Source organism: Physeter macrocephalus, chromosome 12 (assembly GCF_002837175.3).
Source record: "Physeter macrocephalus isolate SW-GA chromosome 12, ASM283717v5, whole genome shotgun sequence".
NCBI classification, from domain to species: Eukaryota; Metazoa; Chordata; class Mammalia; order Artiodactyla; family Physeteridae; genus Physeter; species Physeter macrocephalus.
The window spans coordinates 60,321,276-60,335,648 of NC_041225.1; the positions used below are offsets into that span (position 1 = coordinate 60,321,276).

The window sequence follows — 14,373 nt, forward strand, 5'->3', positions numbered from 1 at the left end:
GGAGTTTTTCCAAACTCTCATTTGGCAAACCAGTTGATTATTTGGAAATGCTCATTGCCAAAAAATTAAGTACCATAATTAAATGTGCTTTTAATTAATGATATGGTGTTTAGAAAGAAGTAGAGTATACAGTTTAAGAAACAGCTGCAGGGTGGTGTTGAAGGGTAAATTTTAGAGCAAGTGCAGTAAGTCTTCTGGCCCTATGAATCATTGTGTGAGAAAACAGGAGCTAGGTAACCAGAACCTCCTATGTGGTTTTAGAAAGTGTACCCTGTCACCTTTTCAGATCACTGGAGTGTAAAACTTAAAATGAGACAGTGATTCCTGACATTCTTTGGCTGTCAACATAACCCAAGTTCACTGGAATGTTGCCCACATTTCATTGCATTGGTGCTGGGTCATCTTGACCTTGCTTTGTTAAATAATAATATCTATGAAAACAAAGACCATTCTTAAAGCTTTGCCTCATACAGTGCTTTTTAATTATAGTTTGAAAATAAATTCCCAAAAATATTTTTTAAAAGAAAAGAGAAAGTAACTCTTCTGTCAAAGGAGGTAAATTTTTAGTTGAAAGAGTCTAGAAACATATTACTTTACTAGGTTACATAAGTGGTCAGTACATTCCGGTTTGTGTCAAAATACAGTACTTATTATTCATGATAAAAATGAAACTGTGATAAGACATGAAAATTATATTGCAAAAATGTTAAATTGAAATAGTAATCATGAGTATACTTAATTTTATTTATGTGTAGAATATTTTATATTTATATTTTGGACGTATATTTATCACTCTGTGTATGGTATTTTTTTAACCAATTGGAAAAAAAAAGTTAGCTACTGAATTAATTTGTTGGCAGAGCCTTCATGTTTTCTTTTTTGCTGCTTTCTCCCTATGGCAATGTACTGTTCTCACATAAAGACTTTTAAAAATGTTCCATCCCATGTTAGCATCCTTCGAAAGGACAGAGCCAAGAAATATACTGATCAAGTAAGATTTTGCTTTATTGGTAATGACAAAGGTAAAAAAAAAAACCATAGAAATAGATTGCCATTTACTATTTCTCCTAAATCTTTTGAACCACAACCACTCACTGGGTAAGCAAATTAATTTTTGAGAATAAATTGGTTACCAGTTTGAGATGGCTCTCTGGAGCCTTTTGGCTGGGATACGGTAGTTTCTGAGTTCCCAGAAAACCATTTAATAATCATTCATTGGTGAACCACAGGCTTGGCAGAGCTGTTACATATGTGTGAGGACTTTATTCTCAGGCAATAGGTAGTTCACCATCTGGTAAGGCCCCCCAAAAATCTAATTTAAACAAGTAGTGAAGGCTTAGCTTAAATGGTAGTACCCTAGACTTGGCATTTATTTTTGATAGAGCAGAGATAAAATATTTTGATGGAAAGAAATCAATTTTCTGTAACTGGTGATGTGAAAATTTTATTTTCTGGGAAATTACTTTTATATAGCCATTTAAAAAATTCAAAGTATGTTATTATGATTGGTTACAAGAGAATAATGTTACATGTTTAATTGTAATATTTGTCTCCTATCATTTTCTTCCCTTTCAATCATAATAAATGATTTACAAAACCCATTTCAAGCATTATCTTTTGAATAATCTTCAAGAAATACCTAATGTTTTCATTGTCAAAGCTGAGGTGTACTACTAGTGAAAATGGTAGTTATTACCTCCTTCTCTTGCACTCATGCTTTGTCTTCTGTGTTGCTTTGTTTTATCCATATAAAAGGAAGCTGTTTTGGCACATTGTAAGTTTCATATGTATGTATGCATATTGACACATAATACAATATGTATAAATCATGGGGTTCTCCCATGATTTCATAATAAGCTCCTTATAGGTAAGTTGATTGGACTGTGTCTAAAATTTTATTTTAAATGCTCTAGATTTCTGTGTGTGTCCTTAAAGTCAAATACTGCCATAGCTTAGAAATGAATTTAACTCTCAATTTACAAGAAAAGTTAGTCACAATTTATAAAGTTATTTGCTTGAAAAATTGTTTGGACATTTTTTCCATGGGAAAAAAATACATGGAAGTCAGGTTCCTGTAACAATACTTGTAACCCATAATTGTACTGAAGTATAATCCTGAAGAATTAACCACCATGGATAACCATATTTCTCTAGAAAAAGGCTTTAAGTGGTCCTGAGATGCTGAGAACACATTTCACCCATCCACCCACCTCCTAGCTGTCATGGAATTTGGATTTCACTGCAGAGTCTCTGGGCTGATTCCAGGGGAGCAAAGGCTTTGGGAATGTGGGGAGTGAGGAAGCAAAAGTGAGTAGCAGGACTAATAAGGTGGAGAAGCTTTTCTGCTAACTGGTTCATGCAGGGACCGCATCTCCTCTCACATTTCCCCCTATTCTCTTTTTCCTAAAGGAAGAAAGGGATTTTATTGCTACAAGAGTACTTCATTTAGCAGGAAGTATGCCAATTTCCTCCAGAGAAGGAATGACTTGATTTTCCTAATTCTTGTTTGAAAAATTCCAGAAAAGGACTCTGACTGGCCCAACTCATGTTAGGTGTTGAACCTCAAACACTGATATTAGGAGAATGCTTAAGTAAATTATTAAAAATCTATACAGTGGAACCTTATGCAGCCATCAAAGCTATGTTTATTATGTGTTTTAAAAAAATTGATATGGGAAAATACATGTTAAAATCAGAATGTTAACAAACTTTACAGTAAAAACTCTGTGAGAAAAAAGATTGGAATAAAATACATCAAAATGTTTAATAGTTGTTACTCCTGGTATTTGCTTATTATACCCTCTTAGTTTTTTCTGTGTACTATTTTTTTCTACAATAAGCTCATGTAACTTTGAAAACAAGGAAAAAATATAAAAACTCTCACTTTCTGGGCTATTGTTAATAGCCTCCGTATGGACTTCTAGACTCCAAAGCATCCCTCACATAGCTGCAAAAAATTATCTCATTGAAACTTAGGTCTAGTCATGGCACACCCCTATTTGAAATCTTATTTGGTTTCTCATCGCCAACACAGTAAAATCCAGACTGCAGGATCCTTCACTGTAGCTCAATCTACCTGTCCAATTCGCTCTCCCACCTTAGCCCCACCAGGCACTTTATATGCTTCCACCCCAAACTATTCACAGGTCCCCAAATATACTCTGCACCACCTTTATCCTTTTGCACTGTTGTTCCTTTCACCCAGCAAGCAGCATAAAACTGTCTCCTCCTCCATCACCACCATTGAAATCTGTGAGTTTTCTTGGGCTGATTCAGAAGAGGAGCTCAAATTTTTGTATATTTTACCTTGAGAACAATTTTCATCTACCCAGGAAAGTCACTTTCTTCGTCCAAGTATGAAGCCTCAGGAGGCATAAAGGTAGAAAAGAGAACTCACCTGCTTAATCACATCAAGGTGAATCAACTGAATCACTCCTGAATCAGTGCTGGTGATTAGGGCCCAGGCAGATAACCTTCACCTTCCTGGTTACCAGGCTCCCTCCTTCAACCACGTATCCCAGTTACCCAAATCATTATACTTTAAAATGCTAGTACTGTGCCTAGTCCACAGAAAACACCTGGCAAAATGTTAGCTGCCATTATTGTCCATATCAATAGAGCTTCCCAACTAACATGCAAAGGGATTCTAAAGTTCCAGAACCCAAATCATTGTGATTCATTACAATTTGTCCCACTTCAGTTTGAGAGTTTATAGGCAATGCTGATTCAGTGATGGATGTATCAGCCTCACTTGCTACCATCCTTTCTCCACTGAACTTCACTCCATTACTTCCCTTCCTATGTGCAACTGTAGTCTTCTGTGTCTCCAAAATGCACCTACGTGTTGGGAGAATTTTGTCCCCAAAGATTTTATCTGAAGTGAATGCCTTTTATTTCCATCTGAAGCAGATGAACCATCTGCTTCATTTCCTTGTGTTTCTTTCTTCAAAGTTGCTGATCAGCAGCTTACCTCACCATAATAACAAGTATTAAGCACTTATAATGTTTCAAACACATATAAGTTATGTTTTACATGTGTTTATCTCATTTAAAACTCTTAATTTTCCCCTGCTTTACAGGATCGGACACTAAGGCTCAGAGAAATTGAGTTATTTTCCATTGTGGCAACGTGGCAACTTAGCTAGTGTGGCTGAGTCCCAACTTCGATCTAAGTTTGTCTTATTCCAAAGCCCACATTCTTGAACATTACAACACAGAGACTAAGCTAAATGGCAGAACAGTAGAGGAACAGTTTCTCCTTCAGTCAATCAGCTCATCTTGGGCTAGAGAGCCTGGGTCAGCATTCAAAACAGATCAAATACTGTCACTGCCATGAATGTTTCACCAACTCCTTGAGGCATAATTAGTCACTTGTTCTAATATAAATTGTACCTCTCTGCAATAGCTTATATCTCTGGCTTCCTTTGGGTTATTATAATTAGTTGTGTATGTCATATAGTAATGATGTTTTTTATTGATTTGGAGATAAAGTAAATGAAGTATTATGGAGATGCATTTGCTTTATTAACTTATTAATAAATGATGTGTTATTGCATAAAATCTGAAACAACCAAACAAGCAGAAAGTTGGAAAATACTAAAATCGTAAATATTCTTTGCCTCTAGTAAATCACTAGTAAATCACTAGAAAACAGCTCAGGAGATTGTTTCATTCTCCATTCTCAATTCACTGCTATTGGGGAGAGAAAAATAATTGAAGAGAGAGAGACCCCTGGCATATAAATAGTCGGTACTCAGTAGAATACTTTTTTAATAAAAGAACACTTCCAGCCCAGAGTTTTTAGGTGCCAGATTTATTACCACTTGTCGCCTCTCTCTCCCACCCTAACGGATGAAGCTGAGAGGCTCAACAAGAACGCCGAAAACTACATTTCCCATGATGCCCCTCTTCTGAACGCAACCTTTACTTGTGACGTCGCTACCATAGCAACCCAAGAGCCTGCACTAAGCCGGCCTCGCGCAGAGCTCGCGGTCCAGCTGATTCTAGGCTGGGCCCTACGCGGAGACCACGACAGTGGGGCGGCTGAGCCACGATGCCCAGGTATCCCTGCAACCCTGCTTGCTCCTGGCTTATGCTCCCCTCGAGAGCCTCCCTTCTTTCCCAACCCAGCCAGGAAGGGGTGGGGATGGGGGAGGGGTGGAGGGAGAGGCCGCTGCGGGTATATTTGGGGAGAGGAGATCCTCGCGGGACCCGTTAGTGGAAGAAAATTGTGAGTTCGTCCTCTTTGCAATTCCTGTCTTGTTGGTCAAGGATCCGTAGGCACTATCCTTGAGAGTGTGGATTCTAACGAAAGCAAGTAAAAAGTTCCCCAGGTGGAAAAGTTAAGAGATTTTGAAAGATCATTCAACTCCAATTATTCACTTTTTCAATAAGAGTTTCTCGAGGGTTAGGGAATGTTCTAGGAACAGGGTTTCAGGCGGTGAACCAGACCGCAAGCCACTTCCTCAGGGACCTCGGCTCTGGGTGCAGGTGTTCACGACAACAATAAATGAGCCTAACTTGTGAAGGCACTGTGAAGAATGTAAGGTCATATATAAACGGGCAGCAGGGGTGGGGGTGGGATTTTAATCACCTGTCAAATACATTTTAGCTCTTCAGTTCTATGATGTCTATTTTAGTTGCTTGTTCTCAAGGTCATACCTAAACTTTCTCTAAACGACTTATAAGGACATCGGGAGAGAGAAGTCCTGGAGTCCATCACAGAGCAGGAAAGTCTGTTTTTCTCACATGGTGGATGGGCGGTGTGATCTCTGTTGAGTTTATGAACCTTAAGCTTCCCATCACGGTTTAATTGGTTACAACACCTCCTTCTCTCTTTTCTGCTGGGAACTTGGAAAGAAGGTAATCACATTATGAAGAAATAGTGTGTAATTGAAGAGCAAACAGGCCCGGACTGAGTTCTTAGGGGCTCACCTGTGAAATAAATGTGTGAATTTTAGTGCAAACATTTAGGGACACCTGTTTTGATCTTTTCTAACCCTTTTTTTTCATTCCTGGTTCTTGAATAATAATGATTATAAACACTAACTGATTTTAGGTGATTATGTATAGGCAGGCCCAAACCTAAATGAATTATCACATTTGAACAGTCATGGCAATCCTATGATGTTGGTGTTCTTTTTTATCAGCATTTTAGAGGTGAAGAAACAGGTAAGCCTGGGGACTAGCACAGAAGCTTTCATATATTAGACACTCAAGAAATACTTGTTGACTTAATAAAGGAATGAAGGATCCAGAGAGGTTAGGTAATTTGCTCAAGTTGGCATACTCTATGTAGAAAGTTGTAGATTCGAGCTTGTAACACATCAAGTCTTTCTCATGTATTTTTAGTTTAATACTCCATAATTCGTTTAGGCTTTACTTTAAAAAAATGATATAATCTTATTTGTATAAAATTATATGAGTGTGTAGAGAGGTAAATGAAAAGATGATTTTCAAAAGTGAATTTAGGTGATTTTCCCCCTTTTTTATATTTTAAAAAAGGAATCTTGAGCCAAAAAATATATAATTTAAAAAACAAAGCCCAAAACTATTTCAGTGGGCAAAGATTATGTGGTACACTGGCTTTACACATTCCCGCTTTTCCTAGATCTTGGTGGTTTTCAAGCATTTCCAAAAGTCATTGTAAATTCATGTGTGTCTGAGACGCTAACACACACAGCTTTCAGCCTTGCCCAGAAGACCCCAAATCAGCCTCAAATCCTGGCAGTAAAGACTCTGCTTAAAATTTTCCGCTTCAATCTAGTACAAAGAGAATGACTAATCCTCCGAAGTTTTACCAGTAAATTGTCCCCCCCGCCAAAATGATGTTGATTTGTTTTATAAATCTGACTGAAATAAAATTTCTTTGGGCTGGAAAGAAATTTTTAAAAGGATTCTTTTTTGTTTCTCTGAATTTTGGTTTTCTGCCTCATATAGTGAAACTCTCTGGGAAATCGCAACAGCTGAAGTGGAAAAACGGGGAAGTAATGGAAGTGAAGGCGATGGAGTTGAAACTGGAGAAAAGTCTGTTTTCTTCATTGGCAGTAAAAATGGGGTAATGCATTTTTTCCTACTTTTTTTTTCCAAGTATTGTAATGATTTAACAACCAGTGGTAAAATTTATTGTAATACTTTGATTAAAATTTAGGTACCTCAACCCTTTAACCAGATGACCAATCTCTGGCCTGCTGGTTACGTTGGATCTGGTTGGGCCCTGCTTACGGGTGGGTAGGGACTAACACCCAGCCTTTCTCTTCTTGTCAAGAGGTGTGTCCTGACCTGGGCCACAGCAGCCCAGAGGAAGGGGCATGTGTTTCTGACTAGACAGCCCAGAGGAGTTATCTTTTCCCAGTTTGGACAAAGTCACCATAAATATTGATACTATTCTGATGGTCATATTTATAGGTAACTTGTACAGCTGAAACAAGCATATCGGTAATAAAAACATGAACCATATAGAGTATAATACGTTTAACTTTCACTGTCTTAAACTAGTGTCACAGAAATGGAAGGAACCTTGAAGATATCTACGCTCCTTTTTTTAAAATGTGATATACTGTTTTTTAAAAAAATAAATTTATTTATTTTATTTTTGGCTGCATTGGGTCTTTGTTGCTGTGTGTGGGCTTTCTCTAGTTGCGGTGAGTGTGGGCTACTCTTCATTGTGGTGCATGGGCTTCTCGTTGTAGTGCATGGGCTTCCCATTGCAGTGGCTTCTCTTGTTGTGGAGCATGGGGCTCTAGAGCACAGGCTCAGTAGTTGTGGCTCATGGGCTTCGTTGCTCCGCGGCATGTGGGATCTTCCTGGACGGGGGCTCAAACCCGTGTCTCCTGCGTTGGCAGGCAGATTCTTAACCACTGTGCCACCAGGCAAGCCCTAATCTACTCTTCTGCAATAGGGATTCTTACTCTGGGATCCATGGAGGTACTTCTTGGGGTCTGTGAACTCCCTAGAAATGTATGCAGAATTGTGTGTGATTGTGCACTGGTGCTTTTTTTAATGAGAAATTAGATTCCCCCAGGGTTCTAGTCACTGTAAACAGTGGTTGTATGGTCTAGGTTTGAATATTTCCAACAATGGGGGTGTTCTCTTTTACAAGGCAGGCTGTTTCCATTTTTGTTTCTAGAAAATCCTAGTTACAAAGCCTAGTTGCTGGAAAATTGCAGTCTGTTTCATTGTAACTTCCCTTGGTCTGAATTCTGACCTGTAAAAGTATGCGAGTAAGTCTAATTTTACTTTTCTACTTGTTAAACCTTCAAATATTTAAAAATTGCCCTTCAAATAGTTCTGGAAACCACCTTGTCTCCCTGAGTCTTTGTTTCGGCTTTAACGTTTCTTTCAGCCATGCCTCTGTGTCAGGGACTCTATATATCAGTCAGTCATGGATTGTCTTATCTGCCGTGATTCTAATGTGTATTTCTCAGGATGGAACAGAGTTTTTGAGGTTTTCCTTAACAACTGTAGAAGGTTTAGACACTGTCCGTGTCATGGACTCTACATGTCATGGATTATCTATCTGTCATGATCCTAGTAACTCAACTGGAATTATTCTAATGTGAAATTCTGAGGATAAAACAGAATTTTTCAGGTTTTGCTTACCTACTGTCAACTAGAGCAGGTCTGCCAGCTTCTCTGTTGCCAGATGCCGTGTTCCTGTTATTGTACAGAAAAATATTAGTAATCACATAACCCTGCTCACTAAGTTTGAGCTTGGGATCTGTAAGCCTTTTTCATTTATGATGTTGTTTTGTCCTTAATTTTATTAGACTGGATCTTTTGTTACAGTCTGTTTTTATTGTTATCTTAAATTACTTTTATTAAAGTAATTCATGTATGTGGTTTAAGAACTTAAAGACTATCAAAAGATAAATGAACTTATTTACAAAACAGAAATAGACTCACAGACATAGAAAGCAAACTTGTGCAGACTTCCCTGGCGGTCCAGTGTTTAATACCTCTCCTTCCAGGGCAGGGGGTGCTGGTTCAATCCCTAATCCGGAGCTAAGATCCCACATGCCTCGTGGCCAAAAAACCAAAACATAAAACAGAAGCAATATTGTAACAAATTCAATAAAGACTTTAAAAATGGTCCACATCAAAAAAATCTTTAAAAAAAAAAGAAAACAAACTTATGGTTACTAAAGTGGATAGCGGAAGGAGGGGGGACAAATTAGGAGTTTAGGATTAACATATACGTGCTACTATATACAAAATAGATAACCAACAAGGACCTATTGTATAGCACAGGGAACTATACTCAATATCTTATAATAACCTATAATGGAAAAGAATCTGGAAAAAAGACATGATTTTCTTCTTTCCTTGATATTTTAATACTGCATTAATTTGTCATAATCAAAAAAAATCATTTGGTCATCTCAGTAGATTAGAAAAGCATTCAATAAAATTGAACACCTGGGGCAACTAACTAACTTTTAGCAAACTAGGAATAGAAAAGAAACTTCTTAATCTGATATAGACTATTATTAAAGTACCTCCATCGAATGATGTACTGTAATTGGTTTAACACAGTTTGCCTACTTGTGGATATTTGGACTCTCTCCTCTGTGTTTTATTCAACAATTATAATTTATGCTATGATGAACATCTTTGTGCATGTTGATCAAGTTGCTTAATCTCTCTGTGTCTGTTTCCTCATGTATAAGATGAAAATAAAATACACCTACCTTAAAAAAAAAAGATTAGCAAAGGTACATAAAGTAAAATAACAACTCTCTCCACATCATTCAGAATTTCTCCTCAAAGCCACCATTTTCATATCTTTTACTGTTTCTTCTGTAATTTACTTCTGTATTTCTGAATAATGTGCTTATGGGCTGTTTCCAGACTTTCAATATTATACACTATGTTGAATTTCTGATAATAGTAGAAGAGTATTTACTTCCCCATCTCTCTCAAACTCCCACTTCTAGTAATATCATTGCTATTATCATGTGGGGCTGGATGCTATTATCATGTTGGGCTGAATCAATATTCAGTGTTAGTTTATTTTATTATAAGTGTCTAAATCATTTTTGCTGGTGTGCCAAGTGCAGAACTGTGATTATATTTCCTTTCTCAAGTAACTTTTTCCTGAAGTTTAAAACTTCTTTGTTTTTTATTTGCCTAGTTTTTATATGTACCTTAGTTTTTACATGCATTAGTTATTTATTGCTACATAATAAATTACCTCAAAACTTATCAGCTTTTAAAACAACAAACAATATCTCACCCAGTTTCTGAGGGTCTGGTCTCTTAGAGCACCTTAGTTGGGTAGTTCTGCTTAAGAATTTTCATAAAGTTATAGTCAAGATGTCATCGGGGACTAAAGTTATTTCTCGCCTCGACTGAACTGGAGAATCAGCTTCCAGGCTTCTCAACATGGTTGCTGGCAAGAGGCATCAGTTCCTTGCTGGCTCTTGGCCAGAGGCTTTGGTTCTTTGCCATGTGGACCTCTCAACAAGGCTGCATACAGCATGGCAGCTTGCTTCCTCCAGAGTGAGAGATCAAAAGTGAGAGGTTACCTGAGACAGAGGCTACAGTCTTTTATAACCTAATTTTGGAAGCGACATGCCATCACTTCTGCCATATGCTGTTGGTCAAAAAGAGCAGTGCAGTGTGTGAGGGACTACAGATGGCTGTGAATACCAGGAGGTGGGGCTCATTTGGGACCATCCCTTTTTAAAAATTTTAAAGTACCTCCATCGAATGATGTACTGTAATTGGTTTAACACAGTTTGCCTACTTGTGGATATTTGGACTCTCTCCTCTGTGTTTTATTCAACAATTATAATTTATGCTATGATGAACATCTTTGTGCATGTTGATCAAGTTGCTTAATCTCTCTGTGTCTGTTTCCTCATGTATAAGATGAAAATAAAATACACCTACCTTAAAAAAAAAAGATTAGCAAAGGTACATAAAGTAAAATAACAACTCTCTCCACATCATTCAGAATTTCTCCTCAAAGCCACCATTTTCATATCTTTTACTGTTTCTTCTGTAATTTACTTCTGTATTTCTGAATAATGTGCTTATGGGCTGTTTCCAGACTTTCAATATTATACACTATGTTGAATTTCTGATAATAGTAGAAGAGTATTTACTTCCCCATCTCTCTCAAACTCCCACTTCTAGTAATATCATTGCTATTATCATGTGGGGCTGGATGCTATTATCATGTTGGGCTGAATCAATATTCAGTGTTAGTTTATTTTATTATAAGTGTCTAAATCATTTTTGCTGGTGTGCCAAGTGCAGAACTGTGATTATATTTCCTTTCTCAAGTAACTTTTTCCTGAAGTTTAAAACTTCTTTGTTTTTTATTTGCCTAGTTTTTATATGTACCTTAGTTTTTACATGCATTAGTTATTTATTGCTACATAATAAATTACCTCAAAACTTATCAGCTTTTAAAACAACAAACAATATCTCACCCAGTTTCTGAGGGTCTGGTCTCTTAGAGCACCTTAGTTGGGTAGTTCTGCTTAAGAATTTTCATAAAGTTATAGTCAAGATGTCATCGGGGACTAAAGTTATTTCTCGCCTCGACTGAACTGGAGAATCAGCTTCCAGGCTTCTCAACATGGTTGCTGGCAAGAGGCATCAGTTCCTTGCTGGCTCTTGGCCAGAGGCTTTGGTTCTTTGCCATGTGGACCTCTCAACAAGGCTGCATACAGCATGGCAGCTTGCTTCCTCCAGAGTGAGAGATCAAAAGTGAGAGGTTACCTGAGACAGAGGCTACAGTCTTTTATAACCTAATTTTGGAAGCGACATGCCATCACTTCTGCCATATGCTGTTGGTCAAAAAGAGCAGTGCAGTGTGTGAGGGACTACAGATGGCTGTGAATACCAGGAGGTGGGGCTCATTTGGGACCATCCCTTTTTAAAAATTTTTTGTTTTATATTGGAGTAGAGTTGATTTACAATGTTGTGTCAGTTTCAAGTGTGCAGCAAAGTGATTCAGTTATACATATACATACATCCATTCTTTTTCAGATACTTTTCCCACATAGGTTATTACAGACTATTGAGTAGAGGTACCTGTGCTATACAGTAGGTCCTTGTTGATTATCTATTTTAAATATAGTAGTGTGTTTATGTTAATCCCAAACTCCTGATTTATCCCTCCTGCCACGTTTCCCCTTTGGTAACAATAAGTTTGTTTTTGAAAACTGTGAGTCTGTTTCTGTTTTGTAAATAAGTTCATTTGTATCGTTTTTTTAGATTCCACATATAAATGATAGCATATGATCTTTGTCTTTGTCTGACTTACTTCACTTAGTATAATAATCTCCAGGTCCATCCATGTTGCTGCAAATGTCATTATTTCATTCTTTTTTATGGCTGAGTAATAGTCCATTGTATATATGTACCACATCTTCTTTATCCATTCCTCTGTCAATGGGCATTTAGGTTGCTTCCGTGTCTTGGCATGAACATCATAAATAGTGCTGCATGAACATCAGGTTGCATGTATCTTTTCAAATTACGGTTTTCTCCAGATATATGCCCAGGAGTGGGATTGCTAGATTGTATGGTAGCTCTATTTTAGTTTGTTAAGGAACCTCCATACTGTTCTCCATAGTGGTTGTACCAATTTATATACCCACCAAGGTGTAGGACGGTTCCCTTTTCTCCACACCCTCTCCAGCACTTATTGTTTGTAGACTTTTTGATGATGGCCATTCTGACCGGAGTGAGGTGATACCTCCTTGTAGTTTTGGTTTGCATTTCTCTAATAATTAGTGATGTTGAGCATCTTTTTATGTGCTTTTGGCCATCTGTATGTCTTCTTTGGTGAAATATCTATTTAGGTCTTCTGCCCATTTTTTGATTGGGTTTGTTTGGGGTTTTTTTTATATTGAGCTATTTGTATATTTTGGAGATTCATTCCTTGTCAGTCACATCATTTGAAAATATTTTCTCCCATTCTGAGAGTTGCCCTTTCATTTTGTTTACAGTTTACTTTGCTGTGCAAAAGCTTTTAAGTTTACTTAGTTCCCATTTGTTATTTTCATTACTCTAGGAGGTGGATCCAGAAGTGTTTTTGCTTATGTTTCCCTCTAAGAGTTTTATAGTATCTGGCCTTACATTTAGGTCTTTAATCCATTTTTAGTTTATTTTTGTGCGTGGTGTTGGAGAATGTTCTAATTTCATTCTTTTATGTGTAGCTGTCCAGTTTTCCCAGCACCACTTACTGAAGAGACTGTCTTTTCTTCATTGTATGTTCTTGCCTCCTTTGTTGTAGATTAATTGACCATAGGTGCATGGGTTTGTTTCTGGGCTTTCTATCCTGTTCCATTGATGTATATTTCTGTAGGAGCCTTATTCCTCCAACTCTTTTTTTCTTTCTCAGGATTGCTTTGGCTATTCGGGGTCTTTTGTGTTTCCATACAAATTTTATTTTTTTTTGTTCTAGTTCTGTGAAAAATGCCGTTGGTAATTTGATAGGGATTATATTGAGTCTGTAGATTGCCTTGGGTAGTAAAGTCATTTTGACAGTATTGATTCTTCTAGTCCAAGAACATGGTATAACCTCTCCATCTGTTTGTGTCATCTTCAATTTCTTTCATCAGCATCTTACACTTTTCAGAGTACAAGTCTTTTGCCTTCTTAGGTAGGTTTATTCCTAAGTATTTTATTCTTCTTGATGTGATGGTAAATGGGATTGTTTCTTTAATTTCTCTTTCTGATATTTCGTTGTTAGTGTATAGAAATGCAACAGATTTCTGTGTATTAATTTTGTATTCTGCAGCTTTACTGAATTCATTGATGAGCTCTAGTAGTTTTCTGGTAGCATCTTTAGGATTTTCGATGTGTAGTATCATGTCGTCTGCAAACAGTGACAGTTTTACTTCTTCATTTCCAGTTTGGATTCCTTTTATTTCTTTTTCTTCTCTGATTGCCATGGCTAGGACTTCCAGAACTATGTTGAATAAAAGTGGTGAGAGTGGACATCCTTGTCTAGTTCCTGATCTTAGAGGAAATGTTTTCAGCTTTTCACAGTTGAGTATGATGTTAGCTGTGGGTTTGTCATGTATGACCTTTATTATGTTGAAGTAGGCTCCCTCTATGCCCACTTTCTGGAGGGTTTTTATCATAAATGGGTGTTGATTTTTATCAAAAGCTTTTTCTGCATCTATTAAGATGATCATATGGTATTTATTCTTCAATTTGTTAATTTGGTGTATCACACTGACTGATTTGTGGGTATTGAAAAATCATTGCATCCCTGAGTTAAATCCTACTTTCATGATCATGGTGTTTGATTCTTTTAATGTACTGTTGGATTTGGTTTGCAAGTATTTTGTTGCAGATTTTTGCATCTATGTTCATCAGTGATATTGGCCTGTAATTTTCTTTTTTGTG

General features: G+C 37.2%; 1 protein-coding gene across 1 annotated transcript in view; it reads left to right on the forward strand.

Annotated features, from left to right (window-relative positions):
- Positions 1-4,953: 4,953 nt before the first annotated feature.
- Positions 4,954-14,373, forward strand: part of DYNC2LI1 (dynein cytoplasmic 2 light intermediate chain 1) — a 52,737-nt gene continuing 43,317 nt past the window's right edge. Inside the window, exons 1-2 of the mRNA XM_024119136.1 lie at positions 4,954-5,061; positions 6,940-7,057. Of these exons, the coding sequence (XP_023974904.1) occupies positions 5,054-5,061; positions 6,940-7,057 (126 nt within the window). The 5' untranslated portion in view covers positions 4,954-5,053. The remainder of the gene's footprint in view (positions 5,062-6,939; positions 7,058-14,373) is intronic.